Genomic DNA, 18,237 nt, shown 5'->3' with positions numbered 1-18,237 from the left:
AGCACAGACAAAGCTGATTGTCATTATATGGTCAGTCTTCAATCTCCACTGGCATTAACCTGCGAGAGTTTCACTGCTTCCCATTAAAGTCCCCTTTTCTTTTTCAATTACAAGGCATTTCCAGCAGTCAGGCGAGAAGTGAAGAACAGCCCACTTAAGAGCTCCTGGAAAACAGACACAACATCAACTCCATAGGTTCCTTTTTTAACAATGATTTTAACAACCTTGGCAAATAGCATTCCAAAACAGAATTAACATCGCTGCGAGCAACAGGCAGTCATGGCTTCAAAACCCATTCAGCTCGCGCTGTCAGTTTTTATCATTCCATTTTACACTTGGCTTAAATCAGGGGAAAAACTCACAAAATAACCCTAATGCAGTTTTAAAATAGCCTTACTGTGACCATTGTAGGCATTGAAGGCACTGAAACAACAATATTGTTTCTATAGCACAGTTAAGACGTGAACTGTAAAACATGCACAGACAAAGATGCCTCCTGTTATTGAGGCCTAGAAGAGTATTCATACATTTAATTTGAAACAGTATATTGGGCAGAACTCCCTTTATATAACTAAAAATCATATAACTTATAAGTATATAAGTAATTGTAAGGTAGTCTTACTTTTTGTCATTATAACACACACTCCTTTCCCTTTAAACTTTAAACTTATAATTTATTTAACCCTCACTTTAGTGTTTGAGGCTGTGCAAAAGAAACAAATGAAACGCACAACGTACAAGAGTAAAACGCTATCAAACAGCGTTTGTTACCAAAGGCCCTTCCTTTTCAGACAATAATTTCAAATGATTAAGATGAATTCTGTTGTTTCAAAAAAAACTGTGTACAATTCCTATTGTCTTACCTTTCCTAGTTCCCGGAATCCAGTCCAGTCATGAGCCCCTCCAGCTTGTCTCTGTAAACACAGATTTTTATCTGGTGTGTGTACCAGCAGGTATGAAGTCTGTCCAGAGCTTCCTTCTTAAACTAAATCCTATTCCCTCCTCTGAACTTATTTTTTTTTCCTGAACAAAAGAATTTGATTAATAGTTAAAACAATACACAGGTAACATGGCCCTGTGTTGACTCCTAGTGTCTCTGTGTGTGGGATCGCTTGTACAGAATAGAGACTCAAATCGAAGATGAAAAAGCCCACTTGCAGGTTACACTCAGTAAAATCCTGGTGGACTTCTTCATCTCTATCTACACTGTTCTTGGTATTAGGTCAAGGTATCAAGTGTTAACTGGATAGTTATTTATTATTAGTTCTACACATTGAAATACTCCCTCTCAGCATGGACAGAAAAATGAAAAAACTTTCATAAAATTTTTCTAATAGTTTACTTGAACTCACTTGTATTTTTATAAAACATTGTGCAGCCATTCATAATATCTACAAATCATACCCCTTAACGCTTGTTGAACTTTCACAATGCTTGGCATAAACATTTACAAAAGGTTATTTGTTTAAAGTTATAAATAGTTCACTGTTACAGAGGTATTATGTAAGTGTTATTTAGTTGCCAAATGAATGGCAACCGGGCCATGACTTTCCATAGGCACAAGCTGTGTCACTAAATATCAGTCTCCCAGTCACATGCACATTCTGTGACATCGACATCATAGCTTGAGCACTCTTCGTATGAGGCCCGTGGGTGTTAAAAATGGAGCTGTGACCTTCAGCGTGTCAGTACTCCTTGGTGGAGTCTGCGCTCGAGGGGAGCTTGCATCTCCTCACTCAACAGGCTGGTGCGGGTGGCGACGAGACCTCCGACAGACTGCAGACAGCCTTCCCCCATACATCCAGGGCCGCTGAGAGCCAATGAGCCAGCTGCCGGCCGCAGGAATGCCACTGACTGAGGGGCCCTTGAGTCTGTCGACAGGGCCAGCCGGGCAAAGTGTGGCCTCCCCTCACCTGCACACGGGTGCTGTCCTCTCCCCCCCTTGGAGCCTGGAGACTGGAGCCTGGCTACCCCCTCCCTCTCCCCCCTCCCGACCTCTCCTGACAGCATCTATCCTCACCCTGCAGCACTGCTTTCAGTTGAGGGACAGATGACTACACAGGGTCCTTTGAAGGTCCTGAATGGTGGATGTCCATTCCTCAACTGTCATTCCCATCATGACAGTCATATATCCATCCATCACAAAGCTGGTGCCCTTTAATGAATGCCTAGGAACACTTAAAATGAATAACCATATTATCTACAACAAGGATGTTTTTAGGCACCACATTTTTTTAGCTTTTGGAAAGTAAGTGACAGGCAGACTTTCTTTAACCCTTTCTGCTATCAGTATGAATTAAAACAATGTCAAAATTAGACCTGGTATATTTATAGTACATCATTAAAAGGTTTTATATCTCATTGGTTATGACAGTAAAATGGCCTTAATGAGTGAAATAGGCTTTTTCACTTAGCTGTTGGGAGTAATTGATAATAATAAACGAACACAAATCACAGAAGTAATGTCATAATAACTGTTCTATTAAAGATACCCCCGGCAGGATTGTTTTCTCTTTGGCCCTGCTGCGTTCCCACAGACTTTGTCAATGGCAGTGTATACCCAGAGCTGCCGACCGGAGCCACAACAATTCAAAATCCTGCTCGAGCCAAAAGAATCTAATCCAACCACACACAAGCAATTTAAATAACAAATCATGAGAACGAATAAAAAATCCTCATAGTGACAAGCAGAACGTAACAGTTCTGTTTGTGTGCATATTTTCACTGTGCACACAGTATGATAAATATTGCAAGCTATCATCAGAAAAAAATATATATAAATCTGTGAGGTTTATACTGTTCTTTCTCAATGGTCTGTGTAATATTTCTTTAGTTAATTCAGGGACATAAAGGTGTTCATTGTGTAAAGGAAAACATGATTTTGCATCTGATGAGTTTGGTAACGATTCTTTAATTAGTTTATAAATATTTCTTTTTTAAAATTCAGCATACAAAAAGACAGTATGTACATCCACACAAAAGTGGTTCTTAATATGGTGTCATGGGAACCCCATGGATTCAGTTCACATGCTCTGGAGTGTTAGCTTTGGACTACCTGCATTCCTTATGCTATGGGAAATTTAACAATGCAAACACTCTGAGTTTATTGTCCTTGCCAGGGTACATATAAACGCAGTTCTCTTCTCGCTCAAAACAGCAGAGATTAACTGCACATCCAGACTTTTCATACAGACTATTTAAAGGTCCACAACTGAAGCTGTATTTGAAGTTCCCTTTGCATATTTAGCACCCTTGTTTCCCTCTTTTTAAAGAGTACCAATGAATAATCCCATAGATCCTTCAGAACCTTTAGACATCCATGGAATGGCTCTGAAGGGATCACTGAAAGTCAACATCTGTCCAAAGCTAGAAATGCACCTTCAAACGTGCACAGAATTAAGAGGTTCCCCTCAAAAAAAAGTCCAATATCATTTTTTTAATAAATGCATAAGAAAATAGATTTTTGTTGACATCCAAATATGGCAAATGTGTGCACGTTTACGAAGAAAGAAAAAAAATCCTCGAGGACGGTGGTCTTCACGTAACCGACAGGCACTGTCACCCACGCCAACGTTCGTAAACGAAGAAGTCCAGTCCGGGGCAGCGTTTTCATTAAAAAATAACAAAAATAATGAAAGGAAAATAGATGGTTCTCGTCGGAAAAAATATACACGCTGAAGCTTAAGACAAAAGTAAGCCTTCGTGGTACATAGTGCTTTGGTTATCTGTGGACTGGAGAGGTTGGGGCTGAGGAGGCCGGAGGGGCTCATTTGCACACGTATCTCTCCACAGTCCTCTCGCATTTCTTACACGTCACGTAGCAGCACCAGTGGTATTTGCAGTGGCACCGCTCCACCAGCTTCTCCGTGTAGGGGTTGTAGCCTCGTCCGCAGCACATCAGGTCACAGCTGTCGCTGCCGTTGGAGGTCTTGTTACACTGCCTGCGGAGTGCGGGTAGAGAGGAGAAAACAAACGTGAATACCTTGAGCGCCGCTGCGACAACCCCCCGAGAAGGAGCCAAACCGGGCGGCTGTGGCCCTGCTGCGCGTATGACTCCTGTCAACGGTTTGCTCCAAGACCGCCGCTGTCTGACAATGCCCTCTCGGAGCGGGGCACTGACCTCCACCTCCTCCACACCTCCACCACACCCCCAACTCCCGATTCCCTCACCTCATTTCCATTTTCTTTTCAGTTTCTGCGCTTGGAAATCAAACCATTACAGTGTACAGGAGCCATAAGAATGTGATGTGAGCAGTGAATAGCCCCGCATATCAAGACATTGTTAGTCATGGTACTACTGACATCTGAATTTTTGAGGGTCAACTTTACCTTGCAAGTGTTACTTTTGGCAAGCTCAGTGATTATGAAAATGAATGAGAAAAACTTTGTGTATATTGTGTATACAGCTTTGTGTATAACTTTGTGTATATAAAAAAACAACTAGTTTGTTACAACATTGTTGAAAGCACTATGTGCTGGCCTTTTCTGTAACTGAGAGCAGTAGATGACATCATTCCCTACACACAGTCTAGATGGAGTCCGGTCATTCATGAGAACTGTGGATGCGCTGTCATGTCAAAGGATAACCGGGTTACCCTCTGAGGCCCTCTGACCACGGTGCCACATGTCACAGATCACCCTCCTAACGACGGCTAATGACAACTAAAACAAGGGCCATGTGACTCCCTGCAGATCCCTAAATATAGATCCAGTGACCACAAATGCTTTATCTTATCTGTTCATGGCTACGGACACATTGGACACAGTGAGTGCACCTGATATGCAGCACGGCTTCGTTTTATCTGTCTGGGGCAACCTCATGACACGTGATGTTCAGACAAACGGGTGTTTCTACTGTCATAGTGCTTGGAGTCCCACTCACGCCATCGACAACTCCAGTGCTTTTTCCATGGACAGATGCTCAGCCAAATGGATATGAGGTCCTTGCACATAGCTGACAGAAAGCAAAACAGCCCTGAGGCCAATTCTCATCTGAAATAAATTTTCATTAAACTAAAAAAGACTCGCAAAACTAATAAACTGAAGTGTATTACCTATAACACAAAAAAAAAAAACTACTAATTTTTCTTTTTAATTTAATTTTGCTTAGATGGAAACAGATATTTGTAAATTACAGAAGTTATCAGACAGGCATGAAAAATTTAACTAAACTGTGGCTGGTTCACAACAGAAATTTCTTGCACCATGGGGGCAATCTAAAACATGACAAAAAATAGATCTTCCACTATAATAAGACCGCAGAGCCTGTGAGGAAAAATTTAAGCAATTCATCTAGGCTATAAAACTACTCTGAGAAGAGTATGATGACAGTGCATGCTTGCATCCTGGTTATGATATCTGCCAGAGATCTCTTGTCACTGTCCTGACACTTACCTCAGAAAACAAAACCCGAATAGCCTATATGCTCTCACACCATAAATCAAATTAAATCAGCTGCATTTAAAGCATATGTCCAACTGAAATACTTTTGCTAAATTGACTGGGTCTTTTGATCTGGGAGCCACTTCCCCCTCTGTGACATACATTCAAATCGGTATCAGCTGAACACATGCCGTCCTGAGAATAACTTCATTACTCACACATTTTGAGGCTGATACCAGTAAGGACACATACAGCACTTGAGCAGAGCCACCAACGGCCATGTCAGCAACACGTGCAAACGCATGCCTCAGACAGGCAACTCTCACGGACCACTTATTTTATCAAAGCTTTTAAACGAATGGTGCCACTGAGTAAGAAGGGGTTAATTAAATCAGCGTCCTGGACAGTCAGCTGAAGAATACAACGTGCATAACAGATATTTCTTTATTGCTGCTGAGAGCATACAAACTCTTTCAAATAATTGCCTTAAAGCCTCTCTCCAAATAGCAAATGAAGAAAATAACTGAGTAACTGAGTATTTAACCCAACCACAAATTGCTCCTTTACTCTGAATAACAAAACTAAGAAATCATTATTATTTTTCTTTTACACACACTTTTGCATTTCTGTAACCTGGAAACTCAATAGTCTGTCAGTGGAAAAAAATCATACTTTCTTAATTACGTAGTTCAAGTACAGAGCACAGTGCGGTTCAACTGAATTTCTTTAGACTGTTCCTTTTCTGAGGAAGTAAGCTGAGCTGCTTACCTATCCTGAGTGCCCACAGAGCCCAGCTTTTCGTTCTTGGTGCAGAAGTCGGGTGAGCTCTGAAGGTAGACCAGCTCATTCTCCCTGACAGGCCGGATGTCGATGTCCTTGGGCACCAGCTGCTTGCGAGTGCCCATGGGCCGATGGACCACCTTGGTGGCAGACAGGTACTTGGTCTTCAGGTCCATGGCAATGTCCTTCAGGTCCTGCAGACCCCTCCAGCAGGTCCTGATGGAGCAGGAGCCAGAAACGCCGTGGCACTTGCACTTCATCTCCAGGGCGTCTCGCAAGGCCTGTGGGAAACGCGTGTTAGCTGTCTCAGAGGGTTACGCTTACTGAGGTTCGGGTGAGGTGCTGACATTCAGACGCACTCTAGACTCTGCTCTCCCAACACGAGAACAATCAGCTAATTCAGTCTATTTAGGTATAACTTCTTGTGCAAAATAATATTGGTCCACACAGATATGACGACTTAAAGGGAGGAAATCATTAGCAATTAGCAATTTTACCAGCAATAACATATGTTCACTGTATATGTGCACAAAACGTTTGCTTCGATAAAATCTGACGAGAGTGAGAGTTTGATCACTGAGAGAGCCACGGTACCTGTCTGCCCACTTCGCTGTTGTGCAGGTGCATCAGCTTGTTGGCGTGTGAGCCCGACTTCTTCATCTTCATCGGGGCGTCAGAGAACTTGGAGCCCATGACCAGGCCGTAGTGCAGGTTGTCTGCACAGCCCCCCCAGCGGTATCCGGGCTCGGGGATGTCCCCAGGGATGGGGCCACAGGAGCACAGCCGCAGGTCTCCTGACGTGCAGGCCCGGGCAATGGTGTGGCTGATAGCGGCTGCTGACAGGGCGTACACGAACGCGGACTCCCTCGTGCCTGTCGGCGAGAAACAGCCAAAGCCATGAGCCCAGTTGGCTCATGTTGAGATCTTAAAGAAGGAGGAACATTGATGTGTTTTTGCTCCTGGTTGATCGACCACATTGCTCCAGAGGATGGTTTCCAGAGCATGAACAACAAAGGAGAACCACTTTCTACGTATCATTCCTGATACAGGAGGACTGTCAGCAGGAAAATCAGGACCTCAACAAAGCTGAACAGTATAAATGGTGGGGGCACGTGTTTCACAAGTGGATGATGGATGCAAAGGAACCATTGACTAGACTCAGAATGGGCCACATGTAAGGCGCCCCTAGCTACAGACCACTTGTGACTGGCATTGCTTTCAAAGTCTGGTTAAAGGCTTGACACATGGAAACCATCTTGTCAGTGGAGGCATCATCCAGCTATCTCTCATGTCTGTTTGATTGGGCTCCAGGTCTTTGTAGTACGTTTATAACTTCACCCAGATTCTATAAACCTGCCCTGGCAATTGGTCATTCTGGCAAAGCAGAGGCGCTCTTGGCAAGTGGGCTGATGAGAAAATAAACCCATTAAATGGGAAGAGGGATAGGACGGAACCTGTGGTAAAGGCCTGGCAAGGCCTGCATGTTAAGAGTATAATCAATCAGACATCATGGCATGTGTGCACGGCCGCTGTGTTATGGAAAAATCGCAACCATAGGTAACATCAAAGGCCTATCAATTAATTGAAATATGAGTCCAGCCATCAGTATTTAATATATCACTTCAAATTCAGGAAAGGGAAGTCATGAAAGATTACACGGACATGGCAATGAATGCTGAAGAATTTCAGATGGGATGAAAAAAGTAATTCACCCGACAGCATATAAAACCTGTGTAGATCCCCGTCACTGCCGCCTCATAACGACCTCTCAGATCCAGAATGGAGGCTATTGTGAGGTGTCACAAAGACATCTCTATCCCGCATACCAAAAAAAGGACACCCAGCCATTTCAGACCGGACAGGCCATCACATCAATACAGCTCCAACAGTAGGCTTTGTAGGCGGGAAGCTGAGCAGGAGAGGTGGGTGCTAGGGGTGATTGGATGACTTCTTTTTCACACAGTGTAGCACAATAAAGAGCAGCAGCCTCTGTTAGGCACATTCTGCCCCGCGCATAAAGACCACTGAGGGGGGCCTGGAGAGTTTCTGCCCGTCCTCATAAATTATTTCCATACACAATGAGACAAGCCCTATGAATCCTATTGAGGACACAGACGGTCTGCTGTGATGTAGTAGTAGTAGTAGGGTGGGCGGTGGGGGTCAGCAAAAGCTCCTGCTACCATTTTTGGGAGGGCGGGGGAGGCTGAAAAAGGGTGAGGGTTAGGTGAACATTACCTCTCTCGAGGTCTGGGAGGTAGTTGGGCCCGTTCTCGATGGAGGAGCAGTTCCAGCGCATGTCAGCGAAGGTCTTCTGGCAGGTCTTCTTGACCTCGCGGGCTGCCTGGATGATGGTGTGCATGAGCTCCAGGTTGCTGCGGCACAGCTGCACCTGAGAGGATACCAGGCCCTGCAGCTGCTTGCAGTGCTGAGTCTGGTTAACAGGCAGGGAGGTGGGCGTCCGTGACAGGGCCCTGCACAGGCACACGCACACACACACAAGCACGCAGACAGAGAAAAAGTGCATGCCAGTTATCTTCAAAGTCTTGCTTCAGCTTTTCTTCAAATTTAAAATACAATTATTAGATTGTAAATACTGTTTTTACAATTATTATGTATCATCAAAACTGAAAAAAAAAATCCATGAAAAACTGTGTTATGCCATTGTTCAAAGCATGCCGCCTCTCTCATTTAAATTATTACATGTAAATCACTAGTACACGTACAAGATTACAAAACTACATATTAAAAGATTATGTCATAGATATACATATATACACCCTTCCCTCACACACAATGAGCATTTACATACACACCATTTTCACAACTCAGGCATAATCAGACAACAGTGTAACTGCAATTTCATTCTCCTCAGTCATGCATGTTAAAACACTTAACACAGAGAATACAAAATAAGTGCCGAGGGTGGCATCTCCAAACATGTTTTTTTCATACACGACTAGTAAACAACAAACCTAAAAACTTCTCACTGGTAATTGCCAAAAGAACATTTCAGATAATTAAGAGGAGAGAGTTGGGAGTTATAACAATACAGGCCACAAGCCAGGCAAAAGGTTTCCCTCTGAGAACCATAAATCAAGCTCAAGGATTCTATGTGCCTAGATAATTATCTACAGCATCTGCCCTGGGGGAGAAGAGAGAAGGTGATGCACTGCACTATGTCTTCTACCAGACGCTAGGTACTGCTTTACAAGGTACCCATAATGCCCTCCGCCTCGGGCCTGTTTCTCATTAAGAACACGGCCGCACTGTGCCCATGTCAAGCGGGGGGCTCTCTCCCGATTACCCACTTTTAACAGGTGTTTATTGCCCCATATGTTTTACATTGGGCCATACGTTATCAAGGCACTATAAGACCTCCCTTCCATCTTTCACATCTACCCATATGGACTCAACACCACTTGTTGAAAAGCTATTGAGAAATCATACAATGGCTTATTCTGAACGGGTCCCGAGACCACAGATGCTCACCATTATCTGCAAATCCTGTGCAGACTTACTTCCTTGTAATGCACAGGACAGAAATGGATCCTATAATTCAGCAAGAGCTGGGTTTCTGCTGTTAGAGGGACAGATTAAAACCTGTCTTTTTCCTATGTTCTGACCTGCATGTGGGTACAGGGACATGTAAAGTGGTTTAATTGTGGGTTCTCTTTGTGGATTTTTAGCAATGTTATCCTGTCAGGGCAAATACAGGTTGGTGTGTATTGTTTTAGGTTAGTTCAGCCTACTTCTCCTCTGCCAACCTTCCATCCAGATTTGTTCATGGTCATACTTGGGGGAAAATGCTCAATTTTTCCAAGTGGCAATTTAGACCTATTAATGCAGCAGGAATTGGACTCAAATAACTTAAACATACGCAGCAATTCCTTTGACTAAAAGTGCTTGGGACAGTGGACTGAATTATATCCAAGTGTAAGTTATCTTTGAAAAAACAGACACAACTCATGCTTTAATTCTCCTTCAAAGCTCAGTCAAATTGAACTCGCAAAACGTTGAATAAAATAATAAGCACTTTACACGATGGTTACGCTGTCGCGCAAAGCCAGAAAAAGTATCTGAGAAAATATGAGAAAATAAATGCTTACAGCCATTTGATTCCGGAGCAGAGCTCCGACAGCAGCAGGAGCGAGAGCAGACACCGTGACAGAGGCTGAAAAGCTCTTCTCATGATGGCGGTCCAGCTCAGATAAGACAGAAAGGCGGTACTGGTGCTAAGGCGTCTTGGCTCGGGAAGAGCGATTAAAACCGTGCGACCATGGCACTGTCTTTCCTTCTTTCTGTTTTGCGCCTCCTGAAATAATAATAAAAAATGTTGCGGGGATAAAACATTATGCAATGGCAATAAATAAATAAACACTCACACGATATATATGGGATGCAAAATAAATAAAAATGTAAACAATCCGCAATTCTAAATAGTAAATAACTCATTTGACTTATTACCTACTATTTTAATGAAATTAGACATAGATACAAGTTATGTGTCTACAACAATCTGACACATTAAACATTTGTCATTTTGAGTAGTGCTCCACTTCTAAAAATGTAGGAGTATTGTAAAACCACTGTAGGCCATATTTACAGCGGCACGGAAATCCTGAATTTCACGTTTCTTTCAAACAATTGCCCTGTTGGTCTATCTTAAAATTAAGAAAATCTTTTTTTTTTTCCCGATCACAGGTCTAACCAGAAAGTGGAACTTATCATGATATCACAGTGAAATAATATCGCATTTTGTCCATGTGAAACTACAGAGAGAGGTCTCCAGTAAATAAAATGCTAGGGTAATAGCTACTATATTAGAATGAAATATTCCCTTTTTGCTGAGCAGGAGATCTTAATAATGCTGCAATTGCATTGAAGATTATTTACCTGATGACAACCATGCATACATTATCCGGACTTTCTAAATACATTTGTTTTCTCACTTTCTAAATACATTTGTTTTCTCAAAGCAATGTAAAGTATTGTGTGTGTGTGTGTGTCTCACCAGTGTGAGCGCATGCCGACCGTCTGAACATATTCCTGATATACTTCTCCCAGATACTAATCGGATACTCCTCCTCTGACAGTGTGTTAATCTCTGCAGAATTCAGTATCATAAGGTATCACATATCTAACTCATATATTTAGGGGAAAACACAGGCCATATGGTGAAACAGAATTAGGCTACTGGATCGAACAGAAAAACTAATTTTTATTTGTGTAAGAGTTATGAAAGCGAATCGCTTTCTAAATTGCTATACGCGAACCTCATCAGACTGACACGCCATATTTAAGTTTTTTTTTTTTTAATTACCAAGATGGGTGTAAATGGACAAATATACCAAACAATTAATGTGTCATAGAATATACGTTACGACTTGAATAATGTAATGTGAGTGTGTTCCTATTACAATCCAGCAGCAGTTAGCCTACTTCAACATTTCTTGAGCCATATAGCCTACTTCAACATTTCTTGAGCCATATCAAATAACCAAAATACATAATAATTTAATTAGACACATTTTTTAAAACAAAGGAAACAAATCGTTTGAGTCCTATGGCATGTGTCCATGCCATTCTTATAGTGTCTTATAATTCTATTTAGCCGTGCGAAGCGTAATTAATTCCTTAGTCGCGGGTAAAATCAGATTACGTTAGCTAGCATTAAATGTTGTTACGCAGTGTCCGGTTCATCGCAGCGTATTCTGGCTGCTCTTGCAAGTTCTTGTCCAGTTCATTTGTCTAAACTCGGGTCACGAGTTTAGACATTGCCCAAATGCATTAACAGTATCCTATCCAGCGGTTTATAACACGTGCATACATGCTAACAAAAAAAAAAGAGAAAAAATCTGAAAAATAGACAACCCTTATCAATGCAAGTCTTACAGTATATCTTCAAAGAAAAGGTAGATTCATACCTTTGTAAAGATGAGCGATCTGTTATCAATGCTGTGCTAATATTCCAAGACAGTATCCTTTTCCTCAAGATCCACCATCAAAACATGTTTGTAAATCCACGATTCACGGATTGTAGCAACTCCAAAGCAGTAGACAGCATCATTCGACTGTTCGCTGATAGTATTTCGCGCTGCAGGCAGGGAGCAGGTTCCTCTCGGGCGTTCAGCTCGCCTGTGGAATGTGTTGAACTCACGGTTACGCTGCAGCTCGTGCTTATATGTACTCTGCGCCGCTTTGATCTCACTGTGATGTCAGGCACGATTAGCATAACAAAGCATACAGGATTTGGGCTTTCAAAGTGAGCTACTGAATGTGTGACACCGGTGGACCTTGTTCTCTCGCAGGCAGTACGTTTGCTGTACAGTTTTCGAAATGTTATACATTGCGTTTTACATTGCCTTCAGAGAATACGGCTGAAATGAAACAAAGGTACTGTGAACGAGATCTGTGTTATGAAGGCCTGTTGTATATAGCTATTATTATTATTATTATTATTATTATTATTATTATTATTATTATAGTCTCAGACGACGTCACTAGCAATAATAATAATGATAATATAGATAATACTAGTAATAATGGTTGCGTCAGCTATCTTCACTACATATGACAGGAGAGACTGTTACAGATATTTCTATGTACATCTCTTCTCTGCTATAGTTTGTACAACATGACGAACACGTTTACTGTATTTTGAAATGTTTAATACGTTTTCCTTCACGCTGACACAAGCGAGCAACATAGGCCTATTATAATTTAAAAAGAAAAGAGGGTTGATCTATAGTGGAAAAAGTCCTCACAGAATATTGACTACATGTACGCAACTTTTGATACGAAATCCTCCCACGACTCTGATTTCAAACATTTCCCCTTGACAAATGGTAATATCGTTAATATTTTTACCAGCTACGGTACTTTTTGGATTAATAGTTTCTGTGTTATAATAAAAGTCAAGATGCTCTGTGCGCTTCGCCATATGCTTTTCCTATTAACCTGACTCTCTGTTAAACTCCTGCGGAGGATTCCGAAACGCTCACAACTTTCTCCACAATAAAACAACGCCACACACCCTACTCTTCCAGTAACCTTGCAATTAAGATACGTTCATTATCCCTGTTTCCACTGCTAACAGTATCCCAGTGTTTTGTTTTAAGAGGTAACTCCGGTCGTGTGTGAGTGAGAGTGTGTTTTCTAATTTTATTTGGAAAAACTTAATAAGGACGTTGGTGCGGGAATACACACGAAACAATGAGGCATACAACCCCCTCCTCTTATTATGTTGAACAATTGTACAGTGTAATATCAGGCTGTGCCAATATTTACTCTTTTCGAGTTCCGTTGATACGTTAATGAATATCATAATATGGCAAAAAAAAAACGCACGGTAGGTACAGAACGTGCCACAACACATTAAAAATACACGAAATACGTCAAACATCGACACTTTTACCAACAGAAAGCAGACGCATTACAATGGATATTAAAGCCGTGGAGTCTGTTTTCTATATGGGCACATGGCAACGGTTAACTTCTGATAAGCTATGCACTTCGGTTCATCATAAATTCTGCCAATGCTCGCGGTACCTTCACTCACGGGTCACAAGTCAGATTTTATGTTCAATACGTTGTTACAAGGACGTGAAATATTATTCATAGAAAACTTTACTCGACCCCGAATGTTCATGTTATAGAATGTGCACTGTATTGATCAAACACATCTGTAACAACATATATATTTTTACAATATTATTCCCAGCTATCGATCTGAAGAGATGATGTTATATAAACATTTATTGTTAACGCATGGCATATTATTGAACTGATATATAACTGAAAATATGACAACTGTGTCATTTTAAAAGTGACCGTATCTCTTTGCAGACAAATCTCACTATATTAGGGATCTGCAAAAACATAATAACATAAATAGAACATGTTAACATAAATAATTTTAAAAAACCACAAAATGTATTTTATTTTTCAAATTTCAACTAAATTTTAATTCCTGTGTTTTTCAGAGCTGGTGGAGGTGACAGTATGGTATGGGTAACCAATGCAAAAGTAGTCAATGCACTAATGGAAAAGGCAGTATAGCTTGTTTCAATTTCATTTTTAACCTATAAGCTGCCAAGTTAATGGAGGTGAGGGTAGGAACCAAACATATGGAAAATATTCAAAATTATATTTTTCTACAATTGAACCTACATTGAGATCCATCATACATGAACAACACAAGTCACTTCACTATAGACTACCATAAGAGCATGCTTATCATTATATTTGATTTGACTAAATAAAGTTTTAAGATTTTAGTTTTCACTAAGGTTTTTGCTGAAATAGCAAAAGTATATTAAACCTTTCAAGAACAACAATCCACAATTTTTTAATCATTTATTTATTTGCCTCTTGATTTTACCCACTAACAGCTTGCAAATTGCTGGTGAAAGTCAGTCTTTGCTGCTCTCCAGTCACAAGTTATCAGGAAGTTTAGAATAAAACACTACAGAAAAATGTCTGAAACTTCTGCGCAAAAGTATAATTTTATGATAAAGGTCTTTTCACAAAATTGTAAAGCGGATTTAGCCACATTCTGTCAGCTGCAAGGCCAGCACACGCTGGCAATGTGCATGCACATAAAGCTCGTTCCAGGCCCGAGATGATGGTTGACATATTTTATCTACCATCTGTTCGGAGCAAAGGATAAAGAGAAACCATCATTCTGATGAACCTTTTTTAAGGCATGTAGAGCAGACAACTGAAAATGAAGAGGTAACCTGGAGGGACTGAGAATTATTTTAATCAGGTTGTCTCATTACTACTAACAATAAAAACACGTAATCCTCATCAATTCAACATACTTTTCCTGAATGGCTATTTCTTGGTAATTAGAGACCTTTTCATGAAAATTTTCAATTTAACCAGAGTGATATACACAGGCACTCAGATTTGATATATTCCCAAACTGTGCTAGCTAGCAAGCTAAGGGAATGTGTACTGAGCAATTTTTAGAGGAAGTATAGAGTATATTTCATATGTTAAATATTTACTGCTTGAAGTTGGTAATAGTATTCCCTGTGATACTTAGAGATTAGTGAAGAGGACTGTGCTCAACTGCTGCCCACAGGCATAGTTTAAACCACTGACCTTGCTACCCGGCCGCGATGTACCAGCGGATGCAGCACTGGCTGTGCTGGGATTAAGAGCTGTCACGGTATCTTATGGCAGGTTTGATCTTGTGGAGACACATTTATGAACCAGAACGTGCTCACTTCCCTCTGCAGAGGAGATTATACAATTCATTTGCCTCCCAAATATGGCAAAATGCGACATGTTTTCACAGACTAACTGTGTTTATGAAACCTGGTGGCATGTGTTGAAAGTTTTACATAAATGGGGCTCTGCTAAAAAATATGGCTTTGGCCCTCATGAATAAAAGATCTCATGTGGGAAACAAGTTACACAATCGATTGAAGAGAGCATTTGTTTAAACTTGCTAATGGTCATGTAAGTATATCTGAAAACAGGACTGGATAGGGTAAGCTAACGTCATAGCATAATAATGACAGTAATAAGAGTGAAGAGTTTGTTCCCATATAACCTTTAATATATTTATAAACCAGAACAAGATTAGTCTCTGATATGCAATCACACAATATTGAGCTTTTTAGCATTCCTCACAAAGTCAGGTTCAACCCATAGGCCTTTGATCTTCCCAGTTAAACTTTTGAGTAACATAGAGTTTTTTTTTTTGTTATGGAACGAAATCATCAAGCCAGAGAAGATGAGTCAAGTGTCAACATTTTTAAAACATTTCTGAAATAAAGAACCAAGCAAATCATAAAAGAAACAGCTTTTGGAAAAATAAGTTCTTGGAACACAGCAAGAAGCACACTGTCCCTATTGCTAGCAGCCTGTGTTTTTTTATTGAAGTGCACTTAACCTCACAGGGCATGCTTCTAGTCTTCCTTCAGCTAAGCTTGTTTCATTTAACATAGCTCCCTTTGTTGATGAACTGCGATGAACTGCACTATGAGTGCTTCATAAAATAGCAAAGATCCGCTCTTATTGTAAACCCATTCTGTAATTTGTCTAAATACATTACAGTCATGTAAAAGGATTGTTTGCTCCTAATAAGGCCAATGTAATTCAGTTATGATGGAGTAAGCGTCCCTAGGAGTGATGCTCAGATGGTGGTAAATCACCAGTTTAAGATTCATAGGAACAGACACTCAGAATCCATGAAGGCACAGACACGAAGAAAAAATTGGCTCTTAAAATGAGCTACCCTCATGTTCTTTCCTTCTAGAGATTGGGGGTGGAGTTTATAGAAGTTAGGAGCAGTTGTATTGGTTTTCATTATTTTATAATCCAGTATTTGTGAGTGTGTGTGTGTGTGTGTGTGTGTCGGGAGGGGGGTGGTACTGAGTCTTAATCTGTTCTACAAAGATGGTGAAGTGAGCTCAATACAGTGTTTAAATGTTTGGAAGCAACAGTGCTTTCAGTCAACAATGCATAGCCATTGTCTCCTATCTCAGGAGGATCAGAGCAATATCAGAAGTCTGGAAGCAAGCCAGCAGAAGATAAGGGCACACCCCTTTCACCTCAGGGATTTGTATTTGAATGAGCCCTGGGTCAGTGGAGTGCCCTCTGAAAGCTGGAGTTGTCTGTTACCCTTTCATGACTTCAGTGAAACGCTTTCTTTCAACCCGGCCCAGGCTCCTCAGCTGTGAGGCTGTGCGTCTCATCAGAGGAACATTCTGCTGATCCTCTCTGTCAGTGTCATGGCTTACTCCTCCCCCCTTCCCCACTCACGAGGCTCCGTACCAAGACTCATTCTCTCTTCTCTGCCCAGGAATGCAATTTGTACAGCCTCAAAAGACCCCTTAATTCTTTTCTATGAGGATGATTTGTCTGAATGAAGATTTTGGAGATTGAACAATTAATGATTTTTTTATTGCTTAACTAAGTGACTTATGTGTCAAATATGATTTCATGTGATAATCTGATATGTTGTGGGCCCCAGATGATCAGAGACAAAGACAGGAAGAAATATTTGATAGATTTAAGGTGTCATCATTTTCCTATGTACATTTGACCCTGTTATTTCAGGTGACACTGTTACTAGCAATTAGAAAGTTTGGTTCAGTTTGGTTGAACACGGGAAACATACCATCCTTTAATGTAATTGAAGTTATACTTTGTTAATACATGTATTTATCAATAAGATCTGACCTCATATATTTTAAAATGTTTCAAGCATAGTTCTTTTAAAACATCCTGTTTTTTTACATTAGGCAGCTTGGCCCTGTGGAGGGATGGTGTAAATCATTAATCGAAGCTGCCTGGCCCGTGTCACGACTCACAGTAAAGTCTTCTCTCAAAGGCGCCATCCATTTTATTTACTGAGGATCATTGCTATGCTATGCATGTCGTTTGTCACAGGGACATTTTTATTCATCTCTGCTCTTCACCACCCTCAGGCATGGATCAAGGATGTCTTCACTTACAAAGTATTAAGGTAAATAAATTAGGCCAATTAAATAAAATAACTGAGGGGGGCTATTCAATCCTTCTCATTTTTAGTTTTGTTCTTAACTTTTGTTCTTAGCTAAGATAAGATGTGCTAAGTAAATGCACTTTTTTATTCACACAACAGTAAATTAAACTATCACCAAGATTAATGGTGATAAGGGTCACTGCTGAAATTCCCTGCTGAAATTCAAAAAGGTAAGGATAATCGCCAAGCAGTGTGATCCAAGAGAACCCTTGATTTGATGCATATACAGGAGACACCTATGTACAATATGGCTCTCAAGGCAACTGAATTCAGCCTGCCCTGAGTAAGTAGATATATTTTTTACACTTACACAGGTATTTTTCATGTCTTCCATCATCCGTACATCATACTGTACATAGTGTGGTTAGTAGATACAATAGTAAACATTATAAAGCATTATGCTTTCCAAGATACCAAACTACTACAGTGCAGTTATAGGTTGCACATGTACCTCTGTATCCTGTTAACTGTTCAGTAGCAATTCATTGCCAAAGGGCTAAATCAAATAAAATTTTAGTGGAAACAACAGATGTATGCAAACACTTTTTTTAAAC

At 40.7% G+C, this 18,237-nt stretch overlaps 1 protein-coding gene across 1 annotated transcript; it reads right to left on the bottom strand.

The window, feature by feature from the left end:
- Nucleotides 1–3,629: 3,629 nt before the first annotated feature.
- Nucleotides 3,630–12,296, bottom strand: wnt11 (wingless-type MMTV integration site family, member 11). The gene is made up of 6 exons (XM_036524930.1): nt 12,087–12,296; nt 10,269–10,474; nt 8,398–8,633; nt 6,757–7,034; nt 6,151–6,443; nt 3,630–3,941 (listed from the first exon to the last, which is right to left on the bottom strand). Exons 2-6 carry the CDS (start codon nt 10,349–10,351, stop codon nt 3,767–3,769), a joined length of 1,065 nt encoding a protein of 354 aa, XP_036380823.1. The 5' UTR covers nt 10,352–10,474; nt 12,087–12,296; the 3' UTR covers nt 3,630–3,766.
- Nucleotides 12,297–18,237: the final 5,941 nt, after the last annotated feature.

The sequence above is a fragment of the Megalops cyprinoides genome, chromosome 3, assembly GCF_013368585.1.
Source record: "Megalops cyprinoides isolate fMegCyp1 chromosome 3, fMegCyp1.pri, whole genome shotgun sequence".
NCBI classification, from domain to species: domain Eukaryota; kingdom Metazoa; phylum Chordata; class Actinopteri; order Elopiformes; family Megalopidae; genus Megalops; species Megalops cyprinoides.
The sequence above is the reverse complement of the archived record's forward strand: the minus strand, read 5'-3'. Positions and strand labels throughout refer to the sequence as shown.